At 36.5% G+C, this 13,331-nt stretch overlaps 1 protein-coding gene across 3 annotated transcripts in view; it reads left to right on the top strand.

Annotated features, from left to right (window-relative positions):
- CUL3 (cullin 3) overlaps positions 1 to 13,331 on the top strand; it is a 112,803-nt gene that overhangs the window by 65,307 nt on the left and 34,165 nt on the right. For all 3 annotated transcript variants that reach the window (NM_001192806.2, XM_059875245.1, XM_010802427.3), the window contains one exon: positions 13,167 to 13,327. In NM_001192806.2, coding sequence (NP_001179735.1) covers positions 13,167 to 13,327 — 161 coding nt within the window. The remainder of the gene's footprint in view (positions 1 to 13,166; positions 13,328 to 13,331) is intronic.

Below are 13,331 nucleotides of genomic sequence, written 5' to 3'. Positions count from 1 at the left end.
TGGGTAAAGAGGTGAAGTAGAATGTAGGAAGAACTTTGTGAAGAGGAGAGAAGCGAGGATGGTCTCCTTAATAAAGTAGAGCATGCGACAGTCGTTACTGGTCGCAGAATCATGTGAGGTGCTGAGGAATGTGGTAGGCTGAGTAATGGACTCCCAGATACGCCCACGACTAATCTCTGGAACGTAGAGGTTGTCACCATATTCGGCAGAAGGAACTTTGCAGAGGTGGTGAGGTTGAGGATCATGAGATGATAGTTGTCTTAGGTTATCCTGCTGCAGGGTCTTTATAAGAGAGTTGCAGGAGGGTCAGAGTAAGAGAAGGCAGTATGGCAGACACAGAGATTGGAGTCATGCGCTTTGAAGATAGAGGGGCTATAGTCCAGGAATACAGGTGACCACTAGAGATTGAAAGAGACAGGGAAGTGAAACTCCTCAGAGCTTCCAGAAAGAACCAGTGCTACTAACATCATAATCTCTTCTAGTGAAACTGTTTTCAGTCTTGTCAACTCTGGAACTGTTACAGAGTAAACGAGGTACTGAAGCTGGTCATTTGTTCTGCAACAATAGGAAACTAACACACAGGGAGGTTTGGAATATCCCCTGTGCTGGGTCAGCCACCTAAGTGGGTCATCTGTAATTGTGAGGGGATAATTTAAGTAAGTTGGCACAAAGTTTGTATAGTGACGGCAGTCAGTAGCCTTCATACTTTCTTTGGAGGGACTTAGCAATCTCAGAGAAGAATATTCAAAAGCTAAGGAAAACCTACGAATTCAGTTTGGCTTATTGGGTACGGGGAATAATTCTAAGATCGTAGCATTGTTAAAATTGTTGGTTGTCAATCTGTGCTATTTTAAGAAGCGGGCAATTGAATCACAAGTTCCCAGGAAACAAGTGTTCCATGTTAGAGATCAGTAGACATGAAGTTCTAGTTGAAGTGAGGAGCTGTTGAAATGTACACAGGGAGAGGTGGGAGGAAAAAGAGGACCTTTAATACAAGAGATATTTGAGGTCTTATAATGATGAAGCTGAAAGTCTGTCCATCTCAATATGTGGGTGAAGGGATTCCTGATAAGATGGGAGATGAAAATTTAGGCATCTGTAAGGAGTGTGTCAAATTGGTCATTATTATGAAAATTACAGTTATCAGAGGTGATATCAAGGAACCAAGTTGAGAGATAATATAAGCTGTTTGCTAAAGCTACCAAGGATTTGTATGTCCTTGGATACCAGAAGATAGGATGAGAACATGGAGATCACAGAATTTGAGAGTCTGCCTTTTCTTTTGTAGATTTTGGTACTTTTTAGATCCAAAAAAATATTTCTTCTTTACTGTATTCTAGATTGAGCACTGAGAAAAGTTTGAAAACAGCTGTATTCTAGAGGAGCACAGATAGGTTGTTTAAAGTCTTCTTGGTACTTTCTCTGCTTTCAAAATGATATCTTAGAGGAAAATAGGATGTGGCTTTTGGGCTGTTAAGCTTCACACTTTTTAATTTTTTTTTTTTCTTTAACTTACTCCTTTTGCAAGAAGGGCCTGTACAAGACGGGCTCCCCATATGTGCTCTAGTTTTTGCATTTGTGACTGATAGTATAATACCTTGGTGTCTTTTTATGGTTAGTTCAGAAGCCGAGTACTGGGCATTTATGTAAAATAAAACCAGGGCAACATCATAAGTACTGTAAAGGTTAAGCATATTGGGCTTGATAGTTTGGATTTCCTTCCTTGCCATCCATTTAAGTTCCCCTTTCAGCAAATTAACAAGCAAATATTGGGCTTGATAGTTTGGATTTCCTTCCTTGCTATCCATTTAAGTTCCCCTTTCAGCAAATTAACAGAACCATAAACACTTTTGATTACTTATGCCCTGTGAACTGTTTTTTTGTGTGTGCAGTGATGATGTAGCAATCCATGACATTGAGTTTAGGGAGGGAGGCTGCTGCTGTTGCTACGTCACTGCATTCGTGTCCGACTCTCTGCAACCCCATAGACGGCAGCCCACCAGGCTTGCCTGTCCCTGGGATTCTCCAGGCAAGAACACAGGAGTGGGTTGCAAGCAGGTTAATCCATCATGGGTAGGTCCTGTGGAGGTGCACTCATAGAGCACAGATACCTTGGTGTAGGAAAGGAAGATGAAACTTTGTCAATAAAGGAGACTTCACACTCACACACACTGACACATACACACACACTTATATGTTTATGATAATTTATTTACACAGAGTTGAGCTAACATTTATTCACCTTTGTTGCTTATGTGGATAAATTCACTCAGCAGGTATGCTGTGAATGTGTATTATATGTCAAACACTATTCTAAACAACTGGGTTTCTTTTTCCAATTTCTTCTGTCATTGGGCAGTTTTATAATGTGGACGTCGCATTTGGGTAGATAATCCTGTTTTCCCAAGCCTATAATTTAAGAAAAGTGATTTTTATCAATGATCCAAGTGTAAGCTAAGAAAGCATATTAGAAATTTTAGCACTGTTTTCTCATTTTTAAATTTTGAATCTGATGGTAAAATTCTCATTAAAGAAGTGATTTTTCTAAGGATTTAGACAAAAATTGTCATCAGAAGTTATTTAAAACCATTATTATTAGAATACTTAGAAACTCAGCAAAAATATTAGATACTGTAGCAGTTACAGCAGTTATTCTAACCACTAATTCAAAAGTCCCCTTTTAATTTTTTCAAAAACAATTTATAACAGGGAGAAGGAAATGGCAACCCACTCCAGTATCCTTGCCTGGAGAATCCCATGGACAGAGGAGCCTGGCGGGCTACAGTCCATAGGGTCACAAAGAGTCGGAGATGACTGAATGATGAACACTTGTGTATAACAAATTAAACTACACATTTGCCCATTTTTTTTTAATGTGGGTTTTCTGATTTTTTAAAAAATTTGAGAGAGTTCTTTGTATGTTCTGGATAAAAATACTTCATCAAATAATAAATGTATTGTGAGATATTGTCTTTCATTCTAGATATCTTTTTTCCTAATGGTGTCTTTGAAGAGAAGTTTTTAATTTCAGTTGGTTTCAGTTTTTCAATCTGCAGTTGTTGGAGAAAGTGTTGTGTATATATCAATTGGTCAGATTTACTAATCAAGTTCAGATCTTACCCATCTTTACTAATTTTTTTGTCTGCCTGTTCTATCAACTACCAAGAAATATTAAAATCTTCAGATTTGATTTGGGTCTTATTTCTCCTTTTAGGTTATATATTTTTAAGTTTTGTTATACAGTGAATATAAATTTAGGATTATATCCTTCTTTATCTTTAGTAATACTTCCTGCTAAAAGACTACTTTGTCTAGTATTAGTATGAGCTTTCTTATAATTAATGTTTTCATAGCAAACTTCATCCAACTGTTTGCTTTTCACCTTTTTGCCTGCTTATATTTAAGGTGTGTCACTTGTAAGTACCAAATAGTAACATGCTTTTTAACCCCATCTGATTATCTTTGTTTTTAAAATGAAGCATGTAGTTCTTTTATGTTTAATGTGATTACTGACACATTGGGGTTTTATGTTTGCCATCCTGCTGTGGTTTTCTTTTTTCTGTTTGTCTCATCTGTTCTTTATTGATTTTTTTTCTTTCAGTTTTCTTTACTTCTTTTAGGTGAGTCAAGTATGTTTTATTACTATACCCCCTTCCCCCATTAACTATTATTTATATATGCTTTTATTATTATCATTTTAGGGATTTAGAGATTACAACACAGACCCTTGATTTACAGTTTACTTTAATTTGTTTGTCGTTGGTTTGTTCTTAAACACTTCTGGATAGTTTGAGTATAGAATACTTTTGACTTCCGGGGGCCTTTTCGTCTTAGTTTTTAGACATTGGATCCTGGGGTGTTTGTTTTGTTGTGCCTGGTAACTTTTCCAACATTGTATATGAAAATTTGTGGAGGCCCTGAGTGATGATAACCTTCCTTCTTAGGAAATGCAGTTTTCTTCTGGCAGACAGGCACAGTATGGGCAGATCACCATAATCTAGATGAAACTGGCTTTTAGGCTTTGTTAAGGTTGATCTGTTTTTAGTTTGCCTTTTTGTTTTCTTCAGACCATCCCTTCTGGGGTCTCAGTCAGAAGCCTGAGTTGTTTACGGTTTGGTCTCCACATTAGTGCGCCTTAAGATAACACTGACTTGACCTCACTGCAGGGCTTCTGGCAGTCTCTGTTCAGCTCTTAGTCTCCCTGCGCTGCTTTCTGTTTGGAGTTTTGGTGTCTCATCCATGCTTAGATGATGTGTCAGTAAACGTCTCAGTGAAGTTTGCTTGCACAACTTTGGTTCTTTTCTTTAGACTTTTGCCTCAGAAGCCTTGGCTACTTGATAGCCATTCCACCTGTGACTTTCTGCTTGGCCTCCAAGTATTGTGAGAACAACAGATGACCCAAGGGAATGAGTGAAGGCAAATGTAGGACTCTTCTCAGTATACTTGCCTTTTTCCCAGAACATTGGTCCCGCAAATCCAGATGGCTTTTGGTGCTCTTTGATGCTTTTAAACAGTATTTGTTTGTTTGTTTTATTTTAAAATACATATGATGTTAAATACATTCATACTGTTACACAGCTATCATTGCCTCCATTCATCTCTAGAATTTCACCTTGCAAAACTGATACCCATTAAACGGTAACTCCCCATCCCCCCCACCCTATTCCTCAGTCCCCTGGTCTCCACCACTGTACTTTCTGACTGTATGAATTAGTCCACTCTAGCTACCTCTTAAAAGTGGAATCATAGAATATTTGTCCTTTTGCAACTGAAGTTTCATCCATGTTGTAATCTGAGTCTGAGTTTCTTTCCTTAACAGATTAGTGGTTAACAGAGGGAAAGGGGAGTGAGGGCAAGGCAAGATGGTGAAACTGAACTTGTGGTGAGCACGTTGTAGTGTATACAGAAGTCATAATGTTTTACACGTGAAATGTGTTACGTCAGTTTTTAAAATTGTCTTTCTTTTTAAGGCTGAGTAATACTCAGTCATATGGATATGCTACAGTTGCTTTTCCATTCGCAAGTCAATGGTCTCTTGGATTTTTTTCCCACCCTTTGCCTATTTTGAATAACACTGCTATGGATAGGAGTGTAAGAATATTTCTTTAAGACCCATCTTTTGAGTATAAACCCAGACAGTAGAATTGCTGGATTACATGATAATTCTATTCTTAATTTTTAAGTAACTACGATCTTATTTTTCGATAGCAGCTGAACAATTTTACATTCCCAGCAATATTCAAAAATTCCGATTTCTCCGTATTCTCACTATGTGCTTGTTGTTTTTCCTTTCTTTACCTTTTATTTTAAAGTTGCAGTATAACTGGTTTACAATATTGTGTTAATTTCTGCTGTACAGCAGTGTGAATCCGCTGTATGTATACATAGTATATTTCCTCCTGGGCTGAACTCTGCTATATAATGACTTCTTGCTAGCTATCTGTTTTACACATGGTAATGTACATGTGTCAGTGCTACTCTCATTATCCCACCCTCTCCTTTACCTGCTATGTCTATAAGTTCATGCTCTACATGCAGATAGGTTCATCAGTGTCGTTATTCTAGATTCTATATATGTGTGTGAATATACAGTATTTGTTGTTCTCTTTCTGACTTCTTCACTCTGTATGACAGCCGCTAGGTTCTTCCACATCCCTTCAGATGGCTCGATTTCAGTCCGGTTTATGGCTGAACAATGTTCTTTTGTATATATGTACCACGTCTTCTTTATCCATTCATCTGTCAGTGGACATCTAGGTTGCTTCCGTGTAGTGCTGCAGTGAACATTAGGGTACATGCATCTTTTTGAATAATTATTCCTTTTTAATAGTAACTATCTTGATGGCTGTGAGGTGGTAATATTGTAGCTTACTTTTATAGTTATTGTGAAAGGAGTTTGTTTTATAAAGGGTATTCTTTCAAGACAAAGAGTGAAAGTACGTGATAATAGCTTTTTGAGATAGGTGTTATTTTATATTGAAGAAACAAACACAGATGTTAAGGTCACACCTAGTAAATGGTAGAGATAGGATCAAGACAGCCTGTCTGGCTCATAAATCTGTGCTTATGAACACTGAATGATATCGCTTCTCTGATACAGGTCTTCTTTTCTAAAAATCTTATAATCACATTATTAAAATTGGTATGGTTCTAATAGGGACAGTATTCTAGCGTTGTTGCTTTATTCCCCACCATTACATTGGTGAAATTTTGCAGTAGAAACAGTGCTTTTATTTTGTGATTCGGTGCAAGTTATATAGCTTTAGAGAAACATGACTAGGGGTTTGTTTTGTCACATATCCTAAGATAAAGTTCTTGAGATGAACGGGAATTATTGTAAAGTAGAATTTCTTGGGGACCTCCCTGGTCGTTCCAGTGGTTAAGACTTCATTTTCCAATGCAGGACCTGTGGGTTCCATCCCTCCTCAGGGGGCTAAGATCCTACACTCCTCATGGCCAAAAAACCAAAACATAAAACAGAAGTAATATTGTAACATTCAGTAAAAAGACTTTTTTAAATAATAGAATTTCTTGGAGCTGCACAGCCTTAAACGGCCTTCATGTTCCCAAGAGGGAGATTGGGGCCCATTTTATATTGGTGGAAATTATGACTTTGAACTTTAGTTATGCAGCTAAGTTTTCAAGCCAGGTTTTTGGACACTGTATCCTGTGCTTTTTCATTCACTTTATCCAGAATTAACCAGTAACATTTCTGTTAAATTCAGAAGTATTAATCTGGGCAGTTTACTATTTCATATCTTATGGATGCCTTTTCAGCAATGTAGTCAGACACTAGCATTCTGTAAAAATATCGGGACACTTCTTCAACCGTTGCTCTGATTAGACTGTTTTACCCCTACTGTAAACTCTGCCATAGAACCTTTTTGTTGCTTTTCTGGGGTTTTGTTTTGTTTTTAAATTTTCTATTTCTGTCTTCATTGTGTTAATCCATCTTAACTTGTGGTTAGAAAGTGAACCCTGTTTTTGAAAACACTTAAATTTATAACTTGTTGGTAAAAGATTGCCTGGTGATTAAATTTGGGAAAGTAGGTTCAAACCTACAGTAGCTACTTATTATAGCGGTATTTTCTTGTGTGTGTCTTTTCTTTTAAATGAGTCTAATTTTTCAGGATTTATCTCTAGTTTATGAGTAGGATAAATATTTAGTATTGATAAAGATTTTTAACCTGATTTACATTCCTATTTTTCTGTTCTCTTGTAAAAAAAATAAATGAAAGCAGTTATAGGTCATCTTGCCTTGAGATGTGGGAAAGAAAAATGAGTGAAAGTGAGAGAAGAATTAAGTTTTATTAACCATCTTGGCAATGTACTTGATAAACCAACTTTCAGAGCTATACACTTAGATTCAAAAAGTGCTCTTTGCCTAAAGAGCTGCCATTGGTCATAAGTGGGATCAAGCAGGAAGTGTAGACAAACGAGTACTAAACCATAACTGCTCCTAGTTCCTTAGTGTTGTTACCGAAAGTACTGAACTACTGGAATTTGAAGCAAAAAAATGATGAAGATCTGCCCTAAATTTTATAATTGAGGCAAAGGAATGTTGTATATATATTTATAGTGCTAAGTTTTCAGACTTGAATATTACCCAAAGGTTAGAATTTGCTCCCTGAGTACCCATTTAATCTTACAAGAAAACATTGTTCGGTGAGACTAGATATGAATGATACTGAAAGAGCTTATAATTTGTTCTTTCCTTGGCTGTTTCATGACATGATGACTGTTGATTGAAAATATTTCCCAAACCATTTATTGTGGGTAAATTAAATAGTATGAGTTACTTTTTGAACTTCATTACCAAATTTTTGTTACTGTTTTTATTTATCCCTGACTCCATGAAACTATTTAGCCCACTTACACAGTCATTTCTTGACTTTGCATAGATTTAGCTTTCCTAAAAAATTTTCTTTTTGCATAGTGTGTCTTGGACCATCTGAGAATACTTTTGCATTCTGAGTTTGACCTCTTATATATTAGTTAGGTATTTAGGTATCGAGGTGAATTAGGTGTCTCGGTGAAGCTGTCAGTTAAGGGGAAAAGGTTTGCTTAGCCTAGGAATAGCAGTTCCCGAGAGGGAACCATAGAGATTTTAAATGTAGTTTTATCTCCGTAGTGATGAAACATGGATTTTTCAGAACATTTTTGAATTCAAAATGCCTTAAAAAGGAATTTATTTTGGCTTTAAAAAGTCAAATAGAAGCAACCACCAACTTTCTACCTGTGCTTATCTCTCTAGTAGATAACTGACTGAAGTTGAACTCATACAAATTACATTTTGGTCAAATTAAATATCACATAGACACATATACAAAATAAAAAGTCCTGCAGTGATTTAAATGATTACAGCTAAATAGATACTGTATTAACATAAAGTTAGCCATTTATTTTTTTAACAAAGATTCCTATTAGAATCTGTTATGAAATGCTCTTGTGTACCCACAGGCTGAAGTCCTTCTGATAGTGCTTAATAAACAGTAAAAAGATTTAGCACGTTCATTCAGCAAATATTTTAATATTTATCATGTTCAGATCACAAGTTTATTGTGAATGTGTGCCTGCGTTATTGTTCATACACATGTAAACACCTAAATGTGTGCATGTGTAGCTTTTACTTTGCTTGATGGCTATCAATCACATGTACCAAACAATATAAATGACCATTTGGTATTACTCATTTTAAGTAGCCACACTCAAGGTTGCAGGTTTTCCTTCTCTATTTGTTAGTTCTCTGGTATCCATAGTCAAATTTCAGGGTTAACAGGTTTTCTTAATATTATGTCATTTAATTATGATCATTATATACACCTTGACAGTCTCACATTGAAAGACAGGGTTTAGCATCAGTATTTCCCATGTCCTCAGTTATTTTCCATGGATGTAAATTTTGTGTGATTTCCTTGAATACCCTAGCCATGTGGTCCCATTATACCTGGCTTCTCCTACTCTGAAGCATTGTTTGTCTCTGTATGCAGTATACCTGAAGAGCTTATTAGCTGCACCAGGCTCCCTTTCTGTCTTTTTGCCAGAAGACTTAAGATAGCAGTTTCTATAGGCCATATGCGGAGAGGGCAATGGCACCCCACTCCAGTACTCTTGCTTGGAAAATCCCATGGATGGAGGAGCCTGTTAGGCTGCAATCCATGGGGTCGCTAAGAGTCAGACACGACTGAGTGACTTCACTTTCACTTTTCACTTTCCTGCATTTGGAGAAGGAAATGGCAACCCATTCCAGTGTTCTTGCCTGGAGAATCCCAGGGACGGGGGAGCCTGGTGGGCTGCCGTCTATGGGGTCGCACAGAGTCGGACACGACTGAAGTGACTTAGCATAGCATAGCATAGGCCATATGGTTATAGAATGATAGCATCACTGTGTTTAGGATTGAGAGGGGAAAAACCCAGGCCAGAGGAGACTGATAACAGAAGGAAAGAAGTAATAGTGATACATGTCTTGATCCCTAGTATATGCTAAGTCTTGATCAGAGAGTTAAGCTTCAAAGGAAATCAGAGTAAATTTTAGAGAGTATTTTTACCAGCCCTTTGTGTTACCCAGGACCAGAGTGGATAAATGATTTACTCAGAATCAAACCAGCAGTTAATGGTAGGGCCAGACATCTTAAGAAGAATTCTGTAACTGACATGTCCACTTTAGAAAGCAATTTGGCTATTTCCATGTGGCCAATACTTCTGCTCATAGAAATCTATCCAAAAAAAAAAAAAAGAAGGCATACATCCTACAAGAAGATTGTACCCAAGTGTGCATAGCAGCATTACCTGTAGGAGACTGGAAACAACTGGTAAACTGAAACAGCCCTAGATATCCATTAGCTGATAAATGGGTAAACTAAATGTGGCATATCCATGCAGTGGAATACTATTCAGCACTGAACAGGAAAGAAATACTAATATGTGTTACATTAATGAACCTTAGCAATCTTAACGCTTAGTAAAAAATGAGACTCAAAAAGATTACATATTATATGATTCCACTTCTATGAAATGTCCAGGAAAGGAAATTATAGAAAAAGCAGAGGTGCTGATAGTGACAATTAATGTCAGAAGGGCTGGAGGGATTTTTTGAGTGACGGAACTATATTCTATAACTGGATTATTGCAGTGATTACACAGTATAGAAATGGACTGTGAATTATTGAACCATACTCTTAACAATGAGTGAATTTTTTATGGCATATAAATTAACTACAATAAAGCCAAAAGGGGGAACATTAAAAATTTTCACTTTAACACTTTTAATTTACTCTGAAGGTTACATTGCTGCATCTTTTGTTCTGTAATTCTTAAAGGTAATTGCCTTTCACCAAAACCAATAAAATCCGATCTAGTTCTTTGACATTTCTCTTATCCTAAATTAGAAACATTTGGTTTCTTAAGAAAGAGGTATTTTAGAAGGCATATGTTCACTTTGCTAATATGTATTATGTATATGTATGTTATATATCTCCTACAAGATGTGCTGACGGTTACAGAGGCATGTAATACATTGAAGCTTGACAGTACTTGCTGGAATTGACAGTACTTTCTGCTCTAGCCGTGAAAAGCCTGATTGGTAGACATTCTCTCAGTGCTATCCCACTACTTTTCAGTATATCTTTGTCTTGTTCTTTTCAGTTGAGCTTTCCTTACTGAGAGTCAGTTGTATTTGTTTTCAAATTATGCTAATTGTACTTCCTGTTTCTACATAATTTTATATTGTGTCAATCAGTAGAATAGTGTGTAAAACAATACAGTTTGTTATTTGGCAGACTAGATTGAATGTTTTGGAAAGACTTGACAAAGGCAAATCGCTAAATATTGGGTTATTTGGTAATTTAAAAGTCTAGGGTGGAAACTAAAAATTTAGAAGGCCTTTTACAGTTAGATTGCCTCACGATTATCTCTGGTCACGATCCATCTTAATAAAACTGAAAGTGGAAATGCTAGACAATTTACATTAAATGAGTATATTTGAGAAAGACAGCATTGACCTCTAATAACAGGACGCATGTTCAAATAAAAAGTATTTTAGTGAACACGCACATGTTTTAAAGTAAAATGTTTAAGGTGCAAGTGTGGTGTGTGTATGTATGTAATGGTTTTCCTGTTTCACCACTTTAATTAATCAGTTAACTGGTTTTGGTGGCATTGGGTAAGAGTGATTCTATATTTGGTCCAGATTCTGTGCCATAGATATTTATGTTCAAAATTGAAAAAAATTTATAAATAATTTATGCTTTAATTGGAGTGACTATTTTTATAATAAAAATAATTCTCATTGCTTTATGAATTACTGGGTTTTTGTCAGTTTTCATTGAATACGTTTTGTTTTATGCTGAAAAGTAAGCCAGAATCAGGATGATACTGGAGGGTGGGGGAGAGTTGGACCTTGAAGTTCATGAGTAAGCTTCAGTAAAAGTGAGTCCGTTAAAAAAAGAGGGATGTGCACAGGGTGAAACTTAGAATTTAAGATCTCAAGGAAAGAAGTGTGAAATTCAGGAATTTATTGAAGTCACCGGTGAAAATTTTGAACTTAACTGAAGTTGCTACCACAGTTTGAAAAATGTGGTATAAAATGTACAAAGTAAGCACCAAAGATTAACAAAAGAGCAGCTTTCCTTGTAGCGTAGGAATGGACCATTGTTTGAGATGAATGAAAGTTGGAGGAATAGTGTCTGAAGAGAGGCTATACTACTCTCAAAAAATTAGATAAAAATTGGTTAGAAAGGTCATGAGTACATGTATATTTTATGTACAACTATAATTTTATATGTTTGCATTTTGTATATTTGTATTTTTACATAAAAACAGAAATGTCATTTCCTGCCATTGGAAAAAAAAAGATGAGTGTCATTTAATGCCTATTATGATATGATGTTCATGTTTACTTAGCTTGTACTTTATTTGGTATTGCTTTTAGTACAGTGTTCCTTTGAAAGTTCAGAGATACAGTTTAGTGGATCTTGTTTGGGGATTACAGATTCCTTTAAGAATCTGGTGAAAGCTATGGACTCTTCCCAAAATACTTACGTATTAATATGAACAAACACAAAATAATTTTTAAAACTTCCGAAGTTTGCGGGCCCACCAAAGCCCAGAGACATCCTGGTTAAGAACAGAATGGAATTCTGTTACTAATCCTTTTGTGAATGAAAAGGAGTAGTTTTATTTCAGTGTATCTTGATGTAAATACAGATTTCTAAGTATTTCACAAAATGAGCCTTCCATGACCAATAATTTTGGATTATCTGTGCTATATTAAGTGAAACACTGGTAACATGCTGGTAAGAACTTGAAAGTAAGATGACTGACTACTAGTAAATAATCCGAAATGGCATTAGCCAGGGGTGTTTTAATTATGTAATACTGAATGCTGCTCTGTTATAAGCATTTAGGAACTTTTAACATTTAACGGCACCCCGCTCCAGTACTTTTGCCTAGAAAATTCCATGGACGGAGGAGCCTGGTAGGCTGCAGTCCATGGGGTCGCTAGAGTCAGACACGACTGAGCGACTTCCCTTTCACTTTTCACTTTCATGCATTGTAGAAGGAAATGGCAACCCACTCCAGTGTTCTTGCCTGGAGAATCCCAGGGACGGGAAGCCTGGTGGGCTGCCGTCTATGGGTCGCACAGTCGGACACGACTGAAACGACTTAGCAGCAACATTTACCAATAAGCAGCCAGCTTAAGTCACATGTATCTCTATTTCATTTAGCTCTCGATTTTATTTAAAGAATATCACCTTCAGGTACAGTATTTAGGAAAATAAGAACCATGTTCATGCAGGGTATGGCTTTGGGGAAAAGGGAAGACCTGCCTGCCTGCTGTCTACCTTTCTCCTGTCTCCTTTCTGCTGACTTGTCTCTCTCCCTGGGTGGAGTGCTTTTTTTTCCTCCCTTTTACTTATGGTAAATGGGTCATCTTCACCTATCACCATTGTTTCAGTAGCCATTGTAAATAGTAAATACTTAACTATGTATAACTTTTATATAACTTGGGAGGTACTAGAAAATTCCATGCTGCCTGAAGTGTTTCTCACCTGAAAAATTGACCACTTTTGAAATTGTATTTCCTTTGCTTTTGTAACACAAAATGATTATTTTTCTGTACGCAAGAGTTTACTAATGTTTATATTATGATTTTCTTTTAACTGCAGGACCGTGTATATGTACAACAAAATAATGTGGAGAATGTCTACAATTTGGGATTAATTATTTTCCGAGATCAAGTTGTACGCTATGGGTGTATTAGGGATCATCTCCGGCAGACGCTATTGGATATGATTGCCAGGGAGCGGAAAGGAGAGGTTGTAGACCGGTAT

Source organism: Bos taurus, chromosome 2, assembly GCF_002263795.3.
Source record: "Bos taurus isolate L1 Dominette 01449 registration number 42190680 breed Hereford chromosome 2, ARS-UCD2.0, whole genome shotgun sequence".
NCBI classification, from domain to species: Eukaryota; Metazoa; Chordata; class Mammalia; order Artiodactyla; family Bovidae; genus Bos; species Bos taurus.
Note: the sequence above shows the minus strand (reverse complement) of the source record. Positions and strands in the feature narration are given on the sequence as shown.